The 21,081-nt window shown below is 45.1% G+C and overlaps 1 protein-coding gene across 1 annotated transcript; it reads right to left on the reverse strand.

Annotated features, from left to right (window-relative positions):
* Positions 1-240: 240 nt before the first annotated feature.
* Positions 241-15,869, reverse strand: PTAFR (platelet activating factor receptor). Its single transcript, XM_054998721.1, has 3 exons — positions 15,750-15,869; positions 8,101-8,275; positions 241-2,831 (listed from the first exon to the last, which is right to left on the reverse strand). Exon 3 carries the CDS (start codon positions 2,784-2,786, stop codon positions 1,698-1,700), a length of 1,089 nt encoding a protein of 362 aa, XP_054854696.1. The 5' UTR covers positions 2,787-2,831; positions 8,101-8,275; positions 15,750-15,869; the 3' UTR covers positions 241-1,697.
* Between the last annotated feature and the right edge of the window lie 5,212 nt (positions 15,870-21,081).

Genomic DNA, 21,081 nt, shown 5'->3' on the forward strand with positions numbered 1-21,081 from the left:
AGAGAGCAATCATGTCTCCCCTCAACCCCCTCTTCTCCAGACCAAACATTCCCAGGACCCTCCGTCCTTCCTCGTAGAGCTTGGTCTCCAGACCATCCTGGCTGCTCTCCTCTGCACCTGTTCCAATTTGTCTACGTCCTTTTTGAAGTGAGGCCTCTAGAACTGCTCACAATACTCCAGGTGGGGCCTGACCAACACAGTATATAGTGGGACAATGATATCCTATGATTTGGATGTTACGCTTTTGTTGATGGCTAGGTGTATTCCATAAATATTTTTATTTGCAAATCAATCAATCAATACTTTATTTCTTCAGCACAGCCATAGCAAATAACAAAATTTATTTGCAAAAAAAAGCTACAAAATAGCAAAAAAAATCTCAAGCCATTTGCTTCCTGCCATGTATCAAAATTCTTCCATTTTTAACACCAAAGGGTTAGATGAAGATTTCTGTGACCAAATTAGCAAACAAGTTCCTCTGGCACCCTTGCGCCACCTGGCTTGCCGTGTTAAGTTCTTTCTTGAATACGAATCTTGACCTTTTCCTGTGCATTGCATCATCCAGTGTTTCCCACCCTTTCGGTTTCTCCACCTGGACTACTCTGGTTCTTGGATCCTGCCTGACCTTCTTTTCTGTCCACCTGTTGATAGTTCAAATGTGGGAACCAAAGATTGCTTTTCACCAGCATTAGAAGGCATGATTTATGCTGCAGGACCCCACTTTGCCTTCCCCTATTCCTGAGAGTTCCTCATCCCCTAGGAGCAGCATTTTCTTATAAAAGCATTCAAAGCAATATATGAGTGTCTGAGACAATGAGGCAAAAGTGACCTTAAGAACACACAAGATAGATAAGAATTATGGAGCTGGTGGAAAGTCCCTGTTGCTAAGACAGGCCAGCCCATGTTTGGCTGATTAGCAAAGACTGATCTCTTCCTGCACTGATGAACCTCATCCTTCTTTCAATGGCCAACCAATATATGCATTACATATACAGCAAGAGAAGCAGAGTTGTGTAGTGGTTAGAGTGCTGAAATAGGATCTGGGAGAAATCTCACTGAATTACCTTGGGTCAGTCGCTCTCAGCTTTACCTGCATCACAGGATGGTTCTAATGACTGAGCTATTTGTACGATGTGGGCTGTCAAAACCATTCGTGGACCTCATAGATAAGCCCCCTGCAAAAGACGCGTCCTCAAAAAGTAGGAGTTTGGGGCTAAAAGTCTATGGCCAGTTAAGACTGCAGTGCTGCTCCCTTTTTGCAATGGTGAATTCCTGCACAGATTATGAAAAATGAAACCCATGGCCATTAATTCAACTATGGTATTAATGGTATAAAATTCAAGTATCTTCTAGATGGAAGGGTGAGGTTAATTTCCAAACATACTGTCGCTGCATACTGATCCAAAGCACAAATGTAATGCTCGTCATTTAAAATGCCAGACTTGGCCCATGTTTTCCTATCACAACAGTAACAGATGATAACTTGGTAGAGGTACCCTGTGGTTCCTACAGTGCTCCGAGTCCTGAGACACTGTATGTCTCATGAATTACCCTAAATGTTCCACAGTTCCTGCAGCTACTTCTAGGGAAGTCCTGGCAACTTGAATATATCTGGTTAGTGTTGCTGCCCACCAGCCTATGCTTGGGACTGAATAAGCATACCAAAAGACCTGCTGCTTTGTAGGTGGCAGTGGTATTTATGGCTTGATGGAGTTCTGTATGCAATTTTCCAGAGGCACCATGCCCTCCACTCCCGTCTCTGTTGTTTGCCTGGAACACTTGCGACTGTCTTTTATGTTTTTCAAATTCTCAGAAAGGTGTTTCCTAAACTTTTTGGTGAGGAAACAGTAGATGACCGGATCCAGAACACAGTTGGCACCCAGGAGGAGCAGGGTCACCTGGTGGAGGTCATTCACTTTCTGCTGTGTTGGGCTGCTCAAGTTCCATTTCCGAAGAACCATCAAGGTCCAAGGCAAGTCCAGAACGTGGTGGGGCACAAAGCAAATGATGAACACAGCCAAAACTGTGCACACCATCCAAAGTGCCCTTTGCCTGACATGGGCACTCTTCCGAGCCTGTACGGGTTGGGACAACAGTGTCCGGATAATCAGTGCATTGCACACCAAGACAACCAGGAAGGTGATGAAGAAACAAACGCATATGACCACATGGAAGCCAAGGACACCAGAGGTGTCACCAGAGGTGTCGTAGCGTTCGAAACACCGTCTATAAGAGTGTCCCTTAATATTTTCTTTAGTAATGCCATCATCAACAAGGAAGTACATGGCTGGAACACCTATCAGTACCCAGATGGCTAGAGTCACGTAGATGCCCCTTCTTCTTGTGGTGGATTGAGCAGCTGTAATGGGCTTAGTTACTGCTTGGAACCGATTGTATGTTATGACTCCCAAGAAGGCGACCGAGCAGTAAGTGTTGACAAAAAATAAGTAGCCGCCCACATTACACAAAAAGTTGGGCATGATCCAGTCCCCCTTGTTGTGGTAGTATACAATCCACATCGGCAGTGTGGCCAGGAAGAGCAGGTCGGCTGTGGTCAAGTTGACCATGAATATTTTTATTTCGTTTAATTTCTTCGTAGCGTATACTCGACTGAAAATCCACAATACATAGATGTTAGCTATGAAACCCAGAATGAAGATGATGCTGTAGTAGGCAGTAAACAGGATATATCTGAACTCAGAATCCACATGGCATTCCTCCTGATTATGGACACCAAGGAACGAAGTATTTTGTTTGCCCTCTTTGGACATCACTGTGGTAGTCATGGTGTTCTTTTAAAGTGGATCATGTAAGTCTCTGTTCTTCGTACCCTAAAAAAAGAATAAAAGAAATCATACAGAATGAGTAACCAAACATGGGTAGTCATTCACTCATCGTAATCACTGTTACCTTGTTTTGCGTACTTTTATTTTTAGCACCGCTTCCTCTTACAATGGTCAGTGAGTTTGAATATAAACACTTTTTCTAAATAAAATCGATACAAGCAACATGGATGGCAGCAAAAGTCATGCGATATGTTTATGAAAAGGCTGTGCTGAAATAAAGAAAACGAGCGAATAGCCTGCGATGGGCTTTGGCAGGCTTCCCAAGGGACGGCTTTGGCCGGTTTCCTAAGGGAGGGGAGTGACGCCCCCTCCAGTTCTGTTTTTTTTTCCCCCTTTTATCATCTACTTTTTCTCTGGAAGGGGGGAGGCGGAGCCTTTTGACATTTGCAGCTTCGTTGATGCTTCCACTAAGTGTCTTCTTGGAGGGAAGTGAAAGTTCTCATTGAAAGGACAACTTATACCACAAAGAGGACTCATGATCTGCTATTCAGCCCACATAAGCTGTACCCATTTGTTGAGTAATCAGTCAAAGATTTGGTAACATAACTGCCAAAAAAGCATAACTGCAGAGGGGTCCTTCACTAAAAAAGAGTATCAGCAGTGGCTCAACAACAGCTACCACTACCACCCCGGAACTGTACATCTCCTGCATCTGCCTCCCCCACATCTCTTATTCCCACTGCCTCTATCTGGAGCAGCTAATGTGCCGCCCCTCCATTCCCCGGGCATCTTCAAACACAGTACATCAAACTCTGCATGACCAGTAGAACTCTCCAAACTCTTGCAGGAATATTTGTTTAAATGTGGGGAGAGAAGGGGATGCTGCTCCTGGGTGGGAGGGAATGAGGGAGGGGAGAGGGTCAAGGCAGGGGTGGAGGCAGAGGCTGCTGCCTCCTAAATTTGCCACCTGAGGCCGCCGCTTCACCTCACTATAGAGCTGGCCATGTCCAGCATTTAAAAACAGTCACCTCTTTCTTAAACTATTTTACCATACCTAAGGTCAAACTAACTAGACAAGATGCAGTGAAATCTGTGACTGATCTGTTCAGCATTTTTAAAATCCACATGGGACCAAATGCAGACTGGGACCACAAAGCAGGAGGGGAGAAGAAGGAATTTAAGACTTTCCCCCAAATGCAGATTCACCCATTGAAACTGGTTCTCTTCCCACACCGTTGTTAGCCCTCCAAGGGGGAAAAAGACAGGTCTGCCTGTCTTTTTCCTTTCAAGGCTAATGGCCCAGGAAGGCTAGTTCTGATCAGGGGACTTGCATGGAGAGGAAAGTGTTAAGCCCCCCTCTTCCTCCCTCCCACATGGCTCTGATCCAACCCACTCTCCCACTTTTATTAGCTTATTAAAAACGCTAATTTCTTTTAACCCTAAAAGGCCACAATACACTTGCAGTGCAATCCCAAAGGTCTACACAGAATCCTTCTAAGGACAGATCAATGCAACTTACTCCCAGGAAAGTGACACAGTCCATCCTTAAGTCTCCATCTCTGAAAGTCTTGCAGTAGGAATCTGGGGGACCTGGAGGAGGAAGCCTTGAATGCGAGAGAGCTAGATTCTGCTCACCCTTGACTGTGAATTCCAAAATTCACTCCAACTATACTGCTTGAGAAGTTCAGGTGCTTGGAGTCTGGATGCTGCTAGAGATGTCGGTTAGAACAGGCTGCCCAGAATAATCAACCGTGTTTTATTTTCTCAATTATAATAAAACAAACACCATTATTCCAGTTTTACGGATGAGGAACTGATGTTGAGAAACCAGTAGTTTGCCCAGTATTACGCAAGTGGACACATGAGGGAGAGGGAATTTTATTGAAGGTCTCTTACACTGCAGTCTTAAGCACCCTTCTAAGTCTGTTGAAGGGTGTAACTCCTGCATTGCCAGTTTAATATGCAGCCTTTGTCCCCAGTTTTTCATTGTTCAAGCACTGCTTAGCTGATATCAGATATGACTCACTTAGCTATATAATATATCACTTTCATATTCCACTTTTTTCCATTGCAAGACTCCATGTGAGTTTACATAGGATTCCTAGGAGGTGTCCCATTCAAGTACTGAGCAGATGCATACTTGCTCAGATTTAACAAGGCTGCTGTATAGTAAGCCCTCCAAGCAGGGTTTTTTTTCTTCTGGAACATGGTGGAATGGAGTTCCGGGACCTCTCAAAAGTAATCACGTGTCTGGTGCTCCCCTTCCCAATCAAGTTTCCTCTCCACATGCAGCCCAAGGCACCCAGCTCTTTCACAGCATGCTGAGCCTCAGCAGTGGCAAAACAGGACTGGGCCCCGTGCCCCAGCTTGCTGGGGAGGGGTTGCCTCTACCGCTGCTTCCTCGAGTGCTTCCCCCCTGGCCGGAGGCAGAAGGGAGCCTTCCCTGCTTGTGAAGGTGTGCTGGGCAGCAAAGCAACAAGTGTAGCCAGTCAGTGCAGGAAATTTCCTTTCCGGGGCACAGTGACCAGGCGCTGGCACTTCCCCTTCCCGGTGTTCCTCCACTCCAGCTCTGCACCCAGGCAACCTGAGCTCATTGGCTTGCTAGGGCCAGAGCGCAACTGACATTGTGGATGCTGTCCCCAGCCAGCCAGCCAACCAGCCAGCAAATCCACCCATCCCTTCCTTGTTCCCTGCACTCCCCGCAGATCTCACCTGGAGAGATAACTCCAGCCGTGGTTTGCTTGCCTTCCTTTCTGCTTGCCTGCCCCACGGGAAAGGGTACGGTTTGGGGAGGAGAGGAGAGGAGAGGAGAGGGACTTCAGCAAGGTATAATGCCATAGAGTTAAGGTTGCCAGCTCCAGGTTGGAAAATGCCTGGACATTTGAGGGGGGAGCATGGAGAGGACAGGATTTGGGGAAGAGAAGGACCACAGCAGGGTATAATGTCACGGAGCCCACCCTCCAAAGCAGCCCTTTTCTCCAGGGGAACTGATCTCTATGGCCTGGAGATCAGTTGTAATTCCAGAAGATCTCTAGCCACCATCTGGAGGCTGGCAACCCTACAAGGAGAGCCTGCGCTGAGTCCACGGGAGGCCACCCGTGCCACCTGTTGTGCTGACAGGATGGGCGGCTTGCTGGGTGCTGGGCTGACCCTCCTGCAGTGGCTGCTGGCTGAGGAGTGTGCCAAGCTGGAGGTGGTGGTGCAGGCGGCTGTGCCAGAGGACTGCTAGGTAAGGGGGAGGGAGGCAAGTGGGCCCAAATCGCTGGAGCACTGCTGGGGGACAGCCACGCCTTGTGCGATGACATCACTTCTCGGAAGTGATGTCATCACATGGTCCTGGGAGCGTGCACACGCTTTGTGCGCATGTATGTGGTACCAGGGGTGCCACCTCCTGCCAGGAGTTGCCCCAGGTGCTGGCAAACCACACTATGCCACTGAGTTCCACCACCTCTTTTCCCAGAAAAAAAGCCCAGCCTCCAAATGTACCCTGGTTACCTCTGATGGGACATATAAAGCATTTGACTTTGCAAACATGTTAACATTTTAGTATCTGGCTTTTGCCAAATTGCATCTCTGTCTGTCAGGAGAATAGACTTAAAAGAGTTGGAAGAGGCGTGCAAGAGGCATCGGTTCCAATGGTCAGGGATCCACTAATCCCAAATGTGTGCTCTCCTCCCAGAAAGGCAGGGTTTTGTCTGACATAATGTTGAGCTTTTGACATCAACAAAGAAGAAAAAGGGGGTGTGGGGAAAGGTCCCCACAAACTCAACCCAAACAAGCAAGGGAACAAAATAGGGGAGTCAAGTTATAACCTAAAATAAAATATATTTAGAAAGTATTTATAATAAATGTGCACAAATATAGATTAAAAACAAGTTTAAAACATAAGGCTTGAATGGCAGGCTACATACATATGCTAAGACTTTGCTTCAGAAGATGGGGCAGGAAAAGTTACAGCAGAGGAGGGGTGCATGTAGCAGGGCAAGGAGCTTGCACAGCAACCTCTGAAGTGACAATGGGAGTGTCGCAAGAAGCGCGCAAGGCTATCGCAAGAGCATTTGGTTGGCTCTGAGAGCTGTCGGAGAGTATGCGGAAGTGCTCTATCCATGCGCACCACACAAAAGGGGAACGGGGTAGAGAGTGGGGGTGGGTTAAGGACATGCTTTGCCTCTTGCAGCAAGCAGATCCAGAAGCAGGTCTCACCCCCCCCCCCCCCCATGGTTACATTTCCATTCCCCACACAATCCTGTTTGTTGCCTTCTTCTATTTAGCCCACCATTTATTTCCACCTGGGCTATCCCATTCAAGAACAGTAGATCTATATAATGAGAAGGATTCTGCTAGTAACACAGCCTTCTGCTGGCACAAGGAGTCCTGCTCGGACAGGACATGCCCCTTGTCAGTCACAGCAGGGCTCTTTAAGCCAGAGGAAGGCTCTGTTGTTACGGGAAGAGAAGCATAGGACCCTACCCATGGGATCAAAGTGTTCAAATGACTCAGTTAAAAGACCTGGTTGGAAATATTTTGAGTATCAATTAAATCTACCATTGCAAAGAATCTGTTACACCCATTCCTGGCTATGTGTTACTCTTAGTTCCATTATAGCAGCCAGAACAGCCCAATTTGGCCCAAGCTCATCATGGTCTGGGAGCTAAGCAGGTTTGGCCACAGTCAGTACTTGGATGGGAGACCACCAGAGAAGACTAGGGTTGCTACATAGAGGACAGCAATGGCAAAGCCACCTCTGCTCATCTCTTGCCTTGAACACCTCATGGTTGGGGTTACCACCACAAGTCTGTTGCAATCTGATGGCACATTCTTCTCTAGTTCTGCCATTGCCAGTTACTAGAAATCAACCATCCTGGAGACTAAGGAAGATGAAATGGCCACTCCTCTTAACAAAGGATCCTAATTTTCATTCCTCAAGTCAGAAGAAGTCATAGGTAGCATCTGTTCCGTGTTGGGAATTGAGAAGGAAGCAGGACGCCCAGCAAAATTAAATTCACTCCATGGACAGGGTTGAAGAGTAACAGTGGTAGACCGTGTATTTTGCATACAGAAATCCCCAGGTTCAGTCACTAGCATCTCGAGTTAAAGGATTTCTAGGACCAGGTGCTGGGAAAGACCTTTCTCTGCCCAAGATCCTGGAAAGCCACCTTCAGTCAAAGGAGACAATACTAGACTAGACAGACCAAAGATCTGATTCCTGCTTCATATGTACACACCGGTTAAGAGCAGAAGCTTCTGCAGAATAGAGCATCAGATACCAGTAGAACACACTATAAATTACATCCTTAGAACAATTTCCACTTACCAGAATCTGGAGGCTGGAGATTCTCTGCTGAGTCCAGACTTTGGTCAAACCACAATGGAAGGATTACATGGATAAGTAAGTTGTATTTTAGGTTGTGGGTGATATCTCTGCTAGCCTCTGACTGCAAGCTCTTCGCCCAGGAAACCAGAAATGAGAAGGATGCAGCAAGAAGCACCTGGAAATGAGGAAGCAAGTGACATCATGACCGAGGAAGTGAGAATGGCAAATTTACCACAAAGGGTGGAGAAGCCGCCGTAAGCTACGAGATACTCATCAACAGGCTTGTTCCTGAAATGCCTCACCGAGATTCGGCCTGCCATTAAAGCAGAGTGCATTATTGGTGTCATTAATCTAATAACTTCAGTAAATAGAGATTACAAAACCACAAAAAGCCATCTGAGTTCTGGCACTGCTTTGCTCCTGGCCAGCTCTTTGCAACTGGAAGGTCAATCAGCCCCGAGAATCTAGAGCCATTCACTGACTCCACCAGTTTCGAGCTAACTTCTCGAAATGTCAATGTGTGCCCATTGAGAAAGGGCATACCTGCCTCATGCTTTTGTTGCAGAAATCTCAGCAACCAGAACGGGAATAACAGAGGGGGGTGGGGCTGGGAAATGGGCATCTTCATTATGTGCTCCTACCAGTTTAGGCACCCAATCTTTATTTTCCTCTGCTTTCAATTGCATGTTAAGCTGGTGCAAAGCTGGGGAGGGGGGCATTCAGGAACAGTCTCCTTGCTGGTTCTCTTGCTCTGCCCCCACCCCTCCCACTATGTGATCTCCTTCCTCCTCCCAGTGCATAAGTTCCTTCCCTGCACCCCTCTTTTGTTCACTTTCCTTCTCCCCAAATCTGTTACATGCTTTGTTTCCCCTTCCCCTTGAACAAGACTTAAATTAAAAATAAAACTTTTTTGCACAGTTTTTTGTGATGTTTGCATATTTACATTCATAGACCTCACTTTAAAAAAATGTCTTTCTAGTTCCTGGTTTTTTTGCAAAGCAACCTCTGCAGTATCCCTGGGTGGCCTCTTTGAGTGGATTCTTTGACCTGCATTCTGGAACCAACTTGGGGATTAGATGTATGATTTCTGCATTAAGGGATTATGGAGATGCTACCCTGGTTTTGTTGAGATCTGATTATTTTATTATGAACATTTTAATGTTTTGTTGGTCATCAAACTGTTTTGGAAGAGCTGAATATTAATATTTTAATAAATAATCAAAGAAATGTGCCACTCCTCATAGCTTTCCAGAGTATCTAGCTAGCCACTGTTGGAGCTGGATGAGATGGACCTTTATTCTGATCTTGTAAAGAAATAATTTTCTTTGAAGAGGAGCTGTACAGGGTGTGAGGGTCTCACAAGTCCCATTCCATGGGTCCAAGGAGCCTAGCAGCGATCCTGGATTTCTGCCTGGAACCTCTGCCCTTTTCTTTGCTCCTGGGGGTACCAAATCCTATCTGGATACTAACCACTGAAAGAGTATCTGTCAGTAGACAGATTTGTACATCTAGCACTCTTTCTCTGCTCCACCACTTAAATGCTGCATCTAATTGCCATATCTCCTGCTTTGTTCGTACTAGCTAGCATGGGGACAGTCTATCCAATTTTAGTATTTCAGGCATGGTGAACTCAACTGCTGACCCTCCCCTTTACCACTCTTTGGAAACCGGGGCCAAATAGGCATGGTGTGTCTACAGAGATTGGGATTCAAGCATTCAAAATATTAAAAAGTTTAATAAACAAATAAAAAGAGCATACATTGTCTGTAGAGAGAGGTCCCATCCCTCTCTGATATTTGCTTAGGAGGCCCTGAGAACATGATCATTTTCACATAAGATGATAATACCTTGGCACGTATATGACGCTTTATAGAGTGTTCAAGCCTCAGGAATCTTGACAAAATCCCTGTGTGGAGAAATGCCCTCCACCCTAAAAATCACATCAATGTTCCAAAAATTGGGAATGTGCTGTTGTCTATGAACAGGAGCCCATCTGCAAATTCACAGCTGGCAAGTTCAGAGCTGTAACACAAGTGCATATAGATGCAAATGGCTCTGGCCGGAGTGACACAAAAAAGAAGCGATTCTCTTTGTTCATCTTCCTTGGACAGGCAAAAGCCTCAAGGACTAAACCTCTGCCTAGGAACTCCACCTTGACCATGTGTCGAGGGCCAATGAGAAGTACCAAACTCTGTAAACCAAGGCGATGGAGAAATGTTAACTTCTGCAACTTCAAGAGATACTAGCAGATCCTAATTTAACATCATTTAGGATAAGTTTAGAGTTAGAGTTTGTGTTTTCACTGTTTCTTTTTATCCTTGCTCAGACCGATACTTTTATGTCCTGAGTGTCTCCTCTTGGGAGTCTGTCCCCTCTGGGATCAGTTCTGATCTTCCTGCCTCTAAAGGAAGAAAATACATTCTAGCCTTTCGCCTTTTCTTTAGGTGTGACAATCTAGCAATCTGTTAAATGGTAAACTTTTTGTCTCACTCCAGCAAGAGCCATTTGCATCTATATGCACTTGTGTTACAGCTGTGCAGATGGGCTCCAGTTCTTAGACAAGAGCACATTCCCAATTTTTGGAATATTGATGTGATTTTTAGGGTGGAAGACATTTCTCCACATAGGGATTTGGTCAGGATTTCTGAGTCTTGAATACTGTATAAAGCACCATATAAGTGCCAAGTTATTATCATCATATGTGAAAGCGCTCAGGGCTTCCTAAGCAAATATCAGAAAGGAATGGGACTCTGGAGTGAATTAGCTGTGCTGGATCCCATACTGCCAAATAAGCCCAGAGAACATTGTCAGAATTGGTGGTGGTGGGAATGTGTAGCTGTGGAGGCTCGCTACAGAGGGGGAGGGCCCATGGCTCAGAGGCCAAGCATCTGCTTGGCATGCAGAAGGTCCCAGGTTCAATCCCCAACATCTCCAGTTAAAGAATCTGGCAGTAGATAATGTGAAAGACCTCTGCTTGAGACCTTGGGGAGCCACTGCCAGTCTGAATAGACACTGCTGGCCGTAAAGACCAAGAGTCTCGTTTAGTATAAGTAATGTGATAAGTCATTCATAGTTCAAGCTTCATGGACCTAGGTGGAAACAAGGAGACCTGCAAGCCTAGCTGCATAATCCATTAAGTCCAGAAGGTTTCAGAATGAGGAACTGAAACTACAATAATCTCAGCAATTTGAGATGCAAGGTTCCAGACCCAACGTATTTATTGCTTGGAGGAGAGCCAGTGCGCTGTACCACACAGGTCAAAACATGCCTTTTCTCTGCTGAAAAAGATAAAGAGCAGCATGTGTTTTACAGGGAATCCCTTAGCCATGAGAGTTAGTGAAGTATAGTGGTAAAAGCATTGGAAGAGCTGTGACCTTGGGCCAATCCTCCTCTCAGGACCATTGTGATGTTAAAAAGGAGGAGGAATCAACCACAAACAAAAGGCAAAATAAGAAAATGTAACGAATACATAGACGTACATAGAATTCTATGTGCATGGCAGTGATGAACTTAAAAAATATATATCTAAAAACAGATCCTCCTAGCTGTTTGATAGCCACATTTGCTGAATTGTTCCTTGGGGTCCAGTATGCTATTTCCATTTTGCTATTCTGTTCCATTACGTACGCGTCAAAATTATGTCAATCCTAGTTCATGCATTACTGGCATCACTCGTGGAGGATGGCTAAGAGCTGTTACATAGTTCCCACCCACCGTCTCTCCATCCGACTACATTCGTGAGGTCTGTGGCACGCACATATGGCAAATCTGACTCTGAGTCATCGTGCGAGTTCGTTGTAGCAATTTCTCTCTGATCTGGGTCATCCTGCACATTCTGGCGGGTTAGCATCCTCTCGTTGCATCACGCCACTGCTTAAGCGTGTGAAAGAGTTGTACAATACCTAGGTGGCACTGATGAGTTAATGGAATGGGAGGGTGTAAGCAGGAATACTGGCAGTGGACAGGAGGAGGCAAAAAAGGAACCAGTATGAGGGGAGATATTTTGCAAGCTTTATGGAGATGGTGGGAGGGGAACAGAACTTGTTTTTTAAAAGGGGGTGGGTGGGGAGTTAGTCATCTTCACGATGGTGGGGGGAAACATGTTGCATGTGCAGTTTGCATGAAAGAGTTGGTTAGTCTCCCAAAGGACAGAGAATGGGGCTGGAATACACTGTATTCCTCTCTGGCCCCACAGCCTATTTTCCCATTTTGAGCTATGTATTGCATTATGCCATCGGTTAATCGTTAGTCAACGGCTACCTGCACACATGCTTTCTCTGTGGTGGCCCCCACCTTATGGAATGGCCTGCCTGAGGTGGTCAGGAAAGCTCCCACTCTCCTGGCTTTCTGCAAACTATGCCAAACTGAATGATTCAGGAGGGCTTTCTACTCAAATTATAGGGCTGTGTCATAAGAAATATCTTAGAGAGATGCCTTGGTAGGGACAGGGACTATACGCCGCTCTGCTGGGGACTATCTGTTGATGTAGACATGCACCTACTAAGCAGTTTCCATCTTGCTAAACATGTCATGTAAATTAGTTATGCTTTGTTTCAGAAAGATTTCATCTGTGCACTCAACTTTATGCTTATTTTTCAAATTTTCTGCTACCTTATCTCTTGTGCCTCTTTCACTGAATGTCCTGTTGTTAACCGTTATACTTTGTTCAGTGAATATCCTGTATTGTATCATCACTTGCACTGTGCAGTCTACCCTGGATCTCTGTGAGAAAGGCTGACTATAAATACATCATCATCATAATTGATACTCTGCATTCCTTCCCAATGGGGACCCAAAGCAACTTACAACACTGTTCTCCCTTCCTCTATTTTGTCTTCACAATAATAACCCTGTGATGTAAATTTAGACTGAGAGACAGAACAACTGCCCCAAGGTTACTCAGTGAGCTTTGATGGCAGAGTAGAGATTTTAATCTGGATCTCTAATACCCTTGTCTGATACTGTAACCACTATTCCATTCTGGCTCTCATTTTCATATCATACTTTCATCTCTGCATGCCTCTTCCTTCCTTTTACCCTTTGCTATACTTTAAGACAACATTTCTTCAGATCCTATCACAGCTGAAGCTATGTTCACAGCCAGGGTTGTGTTGTACTTAGACTATCAGACTAGGGTCTGGAAAAGCCAGTTTCAGTCCCAGCTCTGCAATGTTTACTGATTGGAAGAAGAATGGGATAAATATTTTATGTACTAGACACATAAGTGTTACTATTAAAGATCTGTTCTTTGGCTCTAACATGCTTAAAAATTTTAAAGCGTGTAATTTATAACAAAATGTAAATGAAGTGGCCAAAACATAAAAAAGGAAGAAAACAGGGCAACGGAGAAGGGAACAAAAGTGTGATAGATTTCATGAAAATAGGTTTCTCCTTGTAAAAGGTCAATTTTCCTAGTTATTGGTGATTTTAAATGGTTATGTTAATATTTCTGAGTAAGATGAACCCGTGGGGCAGAGTGGTAAGTGGCATTACTGCAGCCCAAGCTCTGCTCACGACAACCTGAGTTCAATCCTAGCGGAAGCCGGGTTCAAATAGCCAGCTCAAGGTTGACTCAGCCTTCCATCCTTCTGAGATAGGTAAAATGAGTACCCAGTTTCCTGGGGATAAAGTGTAGATGACTGAGGAAGGCAATGGCAAACCACCCTGTAACAGAAGTCTGCCAAGAAAACATCATGATGCGACGTCTCCCCATGGGTCAGTAATGACTCGGTGCTTGCACAGGGGACTACCTTTATGTTTAAGATGACCAACCGTGCAATCCTAGATCAAGATGGGCGTTAGTCTGTCTGTAGCAGTAGAAAAGAGCAAGAGTCCAGTAACACCTATCAGACTAACAAAATTTGTGGTGGGGTATGAGATTTTGTGAGTCACAGCGCACAGAGTATCTGAAGAAGTGAGCTGTGACTCACAAAAGCTCATACTCTACCATAAATTTTGTTAGTGCAATCCTAAGAAGAGTTACTCCAGTCTAAGCACATTGAAATCAATAGGCTTATTCTAGAGTAACTCCACTTAGGATTGCACTGCAAAAGTCCCAGTATAAATCCATTCATAGGTGTCTCTGATAATAAATCATTTCATAGTTGGCTAAAACAGCTACATCATCTGTTTATTGGGGTATTGAAAGTGGATGCTTACTTTTTCATTAGTTCTGCAGTTAGGCGAGACCTCAGAATCTGTTTTCAGTGATCCAGTTTGAGGTTCTATATACTTCAGAATATATTTTGGTAAGGCTTGTGCAACTTAGAACTGCAGTTGTTTTCAGTATGCACAAACTTCTCTCCAAAACCCACAGATAAGTTGGCAGTTCCACACTGCATGTAGCAATTTCCCTGACTACACCCACATCCCCAGCATCCTACAGCACAATTCAAATTCCACCCCACCCCCCAGCAAAAAAAAGTCAAAGTAAAATTAGCACATCCGGACCATTAATTGCTGTTGAGTATACATCCTCATCCTGGTAAGGAAATTCGAGGTAAGCGAATTTTCTGGTGATAGAATCATTTTGCCCAAATCCATTTCAGATCTGGTATCAAAGAAGTAATGCTGATCATATGGAAGGCAGCCCTTACCTTATACCACACAGTAGCTAGCTGCTATCCCTTTCACTCATTCCAGGAAGAAAAAAAGTTATTCATTGGGAACTTCTCCTGGGTATTTAATTTAGTGGGAGTGGTACAAGGACTGGCTGTTGCATAGCTCCCCTTAATTTCAATGTGGTCATTATACCTAAGGTGTCTATTGCTCACTCAATAAGCTTCAGGGCTGACTGGGAATTTGAACGCAGGTATCTGCAGTCCTAACCCGACACACTATACCACACTGAATGCAATGGAGAGCCAAACACTCCCAATGGCCCCCTCACCTGCTCCCCTACCTACATGGCTATGATGGGGCTGTAGGGTTGCCAGCTCCAAGTTGGGAAATTCCTGGAGATCTAGCAGGTGAAACCTGGAGAAAGTGAGGTTTGGGGAGGGAAAAGACCTTGGCATGGCATAATTCCATAGAGTCCACCCCCAAAAGTAGCCATTTTCTCCAGGTGAACTTATCTCTGTGACCTGGAGACCAGTTGTCATTCCAGGAGATCTCCAGCCACTACCTGGAGGCTGGCAACCCCATGGGGGTGTAAGTTCCTGATGGCATTATGCCAAGATTAAGGAACACCTCCACAGCCAGAACTGGGGGACTGTAGCCAGGACTGTAGGATTGTGGTTTTCATAGCAAGGAGGAAGAAAAAAGTCACTGAACTCAGTTCATTTTCTCCATGCTATTCATTGTTTCACAAGTCATGTCAGCAACCGGTACAGTGAGTGGGAAAGTGTGTCGCCTTAACAAGAGCAAAGAAAACACACACAAATTCCCAACACCCCTCTCCTGTACAACACGGCTGCAGAGAATCGAACAGAAGTCTCATTGCTTTGCCTCATTCACAGAGGCAAGAGTGTTCGTCTGCCAGCTGGTTATCTTTTCCTGTTCTACGGGATTCGTTGGCTGAGGAGAACTTCTGCTCCCCTGACAACTTAAGAGCTCAACAGGTTTTTCCAGAAAGTCTCTGTAGAGCTTCACAAAGGACGGACCCCCCCAGGGGATGAGTGGAGAGAGCATAACATGGAAAAACGCCTTACCTTTGTGGAGAGACGAGGACTCTGGAAGCACCACAGAACCGGGTACAGAATAAGCACTGGGGAATCCCAGGCCTCCCTCCTTGCAATGTGGAATTCATTTCCCAAACGTAACAGCAGGAAGAAGCTGTGGGGAAAGAGGGAGTGGGGCTCTCAGGTAAATGACTCACTGCCTTCCAGGCTCTTCAGCCCGTTTCGGCATTGAAACTTCTGTCCCTTTTGTAGCAGATGTTTCGCCTTCTAGGCAAGAGGCCAAAAGTGTCAGTATGCGCTCCTCACTTCCTTAAACAGTGAAAGGTTCCAGTAGCGGCACAGCTGGGTTTGGCTTCCTTTGGGCAAGAGTGTCCCTTTTAAGGCCACTTTTGTTTTATTTAGAAACATCTCAGCACATCGTATCCGCAGAGAGGCCCCCTCTGTACTTCAAGGTAGGCCATCGTGGTTAGAGCCCTGTATTACAACTAGGGAGATTTGGGCTTAAATTCCCCAACAGTCAAGAAGCTTACTGAGAAACCTTGGACCAATTGCTCTCCTCCTTACCTACCCTCACAGGAAGGATAGCTGTGTTACAGTGCAATTTGAGAACATTTTCTTGGAAGTAAGCCCCACTGAATAGACTGGAGTAGGGCTGTGAAGAGACTTGCTCAGGGCTGCTGTCACTGCAAACAGTGACAGGTCCGGGTTGTTTTTTTTTCAGTGGGAACGTGATGGAACAGAGTTCCGGCACCTCTTAAAAATGGTCACATGGCCAGTGGCTCCGCCCCCTGATCTCCAGACAGAGGGGAGTTTAGATTGCCCTGCGCGCCGCTGCACAGAGGGCAATCTAAGCTCCCCTCTGTCTGGAGATCAGGGGGCAGTGCCACCGGCCATGTGACCATTTTCACCAAGGGCAATTTAAACTTTAAAAAACTCCCCTCTTGTTCCAGCTAACCCAAAGTGATGTCATTGTGTGGTCTTGAGTTCTACTACCTCTTTTCTCAGAAAAAAAGCCCTGGATGGGTCACAGCATTTTCCTCTTATTTTATATCATATTTTAACCATGTATTCCTTGTATTTCATGGCCTGCTTATGCCCCTGGGTTCCCCCTCCCCCAGACTTCCTACATAAATGTAGTGAAGATCCACTCATTGTATCTGAAAAAGTAGGCCATAAAAGCTTATGCTTGCTCTATCCAGATTCTCAGTATTCCTTCCAAGCTTGCAGAGTTTTACCACTTTGGCAGCAAAGTCTTCATAGCTGCCTAGGTGGTTTATGACCCAGACTGAGATAATTTATTGAGTCCGACTGTGAAATCTAAGACAGTAACTTCTTTAGCATAGAGAAGAGAAACAGCAGAAAAGTTTATTACATTCAGACTTTACCATGGATTTGGACCCAATTAGAAGCCAGTTAGTCTCTTGCCATGAAAATCCCACCAGGGGTCACCATAAGTCAATGATGACTTGAGGGCAGGATTTCATTTTTCAGACGCCAGACACATTCATGCAGACAAGCATGTGGCATAAGTTGTTTTTTAACAACTTCCTTGTAGATAGTCTATTCATCTCATTTTTGCCCTACTCTTCCTCTAACCAGATTAGGTGGCTCCTATGGAACTCATTCCTTCAAGTAGACAAGCAAATAAATCTTTACAAACATAAGGGGAAATACTGGCATTGCAATACTGAAAATACATAGTTTTATATCACATGCAGTGGAAGTGTCCACAAGCTAGCAATTTCTAGGAAATGATGTCAAATATAATTATTGCTGGTATTCGGTTTCAAGTTTCTCAGATACCAAAATAGTTTTTACTAAAATATGAGACAAGATATCAACTGGATTATGAGACTTTGAATTAAATTATATTATAGGTACAACTCTGGTTTACACCCAGCCTCCATGCCCAGTAAAAGACTGTTTAATAACAACAGTAATAAAACTAAAAATTGCATTTACATACCGCTCTTATAGACAGATTGGTGCCCCAGTCAAAGCCATGAATAAAGTCAGTGTCATTATTATCCCCACAATACAGCTGGGGAGCTGAGGCTGAGGGACTTACCCAAGGCCACCTACTGAGCTCCTGGCAGTAATTGGATTCGAACCAACAGAGTGCTGATTCACAATCCATCCACTTAACTACTATGCTATAATGTGATTAGTTTGCAGTTGTAAGAAATGTTCATATATGGAAACAGATGACTCAACATAGAAAAAATTATAGAGTAATTTGAAAATTTTGATATAACTATTTTAATAGCGTATGAAAGATGATTAGGAATTATTTCAAGATGATCCTTTACTGATAACAATTTATACTTTGTATAGATTAATATACTCTGACCTGGATATCCCAGTCAAGCCAGCTCTCGTCAGATCTCTGATGCTAAGCAGGGTCAGCCTTGATTAGTAATTGAACGGGAGACTTCCAAGGAAGACCAGGATCACTATGCAGAGGCAGGCAATGGCAAACCACCTCTTGTTAGTCTCTTGCCTGGAAAACCCCAGCAGGGTCAGCTATGACTTGAAGACACTTTCCAACATCACCATAGATTAATATACATTTTAATAAATTATGACACACAAAAAAACTGCCATTTTGTCTTCACAACAACCTTGTGAAGTAGGTTAGGATCAGAGCTAGGGACTGGTCCAGCATCAGCCAGTGAACTTCATAGCAGAGTCGGGATTTCAACTCGGGCCTCTGTCAAAGTCAAGCCCTCTAACTACTATACCACACCAGCTCTTATTTCAGTATCAAAGGATTATGAAAGAGGGGAGATGGAACTGAGAAAGTGTGGTATGTTTTGCACTACCCATTTTCCCTGAAGGCAGCTGTTTACAAAGTTAAGAGAAAACTGTGGTGTTTGGAGGAACAGCTGTTCAGCTATACTAGGACCCTGTGGGAAGACAATGACCAGGAACCACTGGTCTTTTAAGCAGTATCAGTTCCCCAAAAGCAACTCCCTTCCCAAGGCTCTATCTTGCCAACTAGTTGCGAAGCTCTGTAGTCTCTCTGTGTAAATAAATGGGAAATAACTTTTTAAAAAAGACATGTAGGAAGTGACTTCTCTCTTTTAGAGCTCTGCTTTTTAGACCTGTACAAAATAGCTTTTGTAAGTCACATTTGCTGCAAATAAAATAAAATGTGGAATGTTATTAAGAACAACCTCCCAGCTATGGCCATCAAGGCCTGGAGAAGAAGAGGGGGCAACCAGGCATTCTTCCAGCATACCTGAGTCCCATTCCAGCTGAATGCCCATTTCCTTCCTGCTAACAGATGCTGTCATAGACCAAAAAGAGAAGAGGTGACAATGTGAACCCACTCTTCCAATGTGTAGGGATCTCACTCCAGCTGACAGCCTGTTTCCTTCCTGCTGCCAGTGACTATTACAGACCAGAACAAGAAAAGGTAGCAGCCTGGATGCACTCTGCCAGCATGCTTGGAACCCAGCTGAGAGCCCCTCTCCTTCCTGCTACAAGTTCCTACCACAGTCCAAGTAGTCAGACAACAGTCTTGATAGAGGGCAGCTTCTAGTGTTCCTTGTTTTGTTTGCTCATCAGCTAGAAGTGCCCACCTCTCTCGCTCACCTGCCCTCGCCTCTGGGTGGCAGCTGCCAGTTGTTGAACAAGGGTCAGCTTGGTGCACCTCCTACCACTTATTCAGCAAGGGGAGGGAAGAAAGCAATCACTACCTTTACCTAGAAGTAGCAGCATCCATGCCAGAACAAAGCCCTGTGGGGCAGTCCTTCTAAAGGGGCCCACTCCTTCCCTTTGGAGAGAAGGGGCAAAGGTGGTCACTGCGATGACACAGTGGCAAGTCTTCCTAAGACCACAGGGCTCTCAGCAGCTACCTACCAGCCCCAATCTGGCCTCCAAATTTCCAGTGGGTGGGAAAATAGCTGTATGCAACCATTTCCACTTAACTGTTGCTTAGATTCTCTTGGATACTTCTCCAAACATTATGCATTGTATGGATTGCGGAAGCTGGGTAGAGGGGAGTGGGCTTGCCTTGTTACAAATTCATAATGTTGTAATCATAGTCCATCTATGCTGAGTCATTTCGTTTGCTCAGTCAAGATGGGATTTCCAGAGCTGTGCGATTGCACAACTGAACTGGTTTGGAAAAGCATGAGAGGAGGAGGAGACCTGACAAGCTAGTACAGCTCGTAAAGGTGAAAGCGAGAGTTTGTAAGCAGAATTGCATGCTAAAGAGCTCATAGGTATGATCCCAAACCTGTGAGTTACCCTCTTCCACTCACTTTGTAAGCCCCATGGCCACATATGGAGTGTTTTCACTTCCTTGCCCTACAGATTCTCGCAACCAATTGGAAAAAATGCAAGGAATACTACTACTACTATTAATTCTGCTACCCAATTAAAGAAATCTTGGACTTGCAAGACCCTGCCAGACTAGACCAGTGATCCCACTCATCCAGCATCTGGTTTCATACAGTGGCCAACCAAAAGCCCCTGGTAAACTGACAGCAGAAGCAGAGAAGTCAAAACCACTCCCCGCCCCCCAGTGGTTGCCTCCTCCAGCAACTTGGTGGTGGTCTGCTGCCTTAGTATGGTCAACTAAACATTTGGCTTGGGAGACAGATCACACGTACGTGGGATATATTTCCTTCATATACGTCAGGCTTGAATTGTTAGAAGCTTGCAAAAATGTTTCAGAATGAGCCTTTCAGAAACTACTCTTGCTTAAAGACGATTCCCTCAAGAGTCTAACAGCAGGCAGCCAAGCACAGCTAAATCTCGCAGCAGGCAAGAAACCTCTCCCTCCACTTCTCACTGCAGCCTGGCCCAAACCCTAGTAATCTATATAATGTGAAAAGCTAGCAGCTGATCATTTCTTACTGGGTAGAACAGAAGTGTGAATGGAAAAAAAACACAAAAAGCGACACGCAGCGAGGTAAGAGCTCAAATCTGCATCTCCGCTTAGAGTAACAGGAAGGAATGAGGGAAAGATTGGCCCACCGCATGTGGCCAATGGCGCTGCTTTGTGAAATTAAACTCTGGTAGGCAGCAGCATGGAAGTAGCTCGTAATCACAAGGGGGAAATGAAAATGCACTCACCCACACACCAGACAAAAGTGCAAGGAATGGCTCACGCGCTCATCCTCTGCTCAGCCTGCTTTATAACATCCCTAAACCTGCCCCAGTTCCATTATCACAAGATGGTGAAGGGCTGCAGTGTGGAGTCATCTACCTGCTGACTTGATCTTCAAGGCCTGTTATTTCTCTGCTGTAGGCCTAGTGCAGAAAAAAGCACTCAGTACTGCAGCCAACACAGCCCCGTGCTCTGCCCGACTTCCAGAAACGAAGGCATGGATGCATTTAAATGCTCTACTGC

This window comes from Eublepharis macularius, chromosome 15 (assembly GCF_028583425.1).
Source record: "Eublepharis macularius isolate TG4126 chromosome 15, MPM_Emac_v1.0, whole genome shotgun sequence".
Lineage (NCBI taxonomy): Eukaryota > Metazoa > Chordata > Lepidosauria > Squamata > Eublepharidae > Eublepharis > Eublepharis macularius.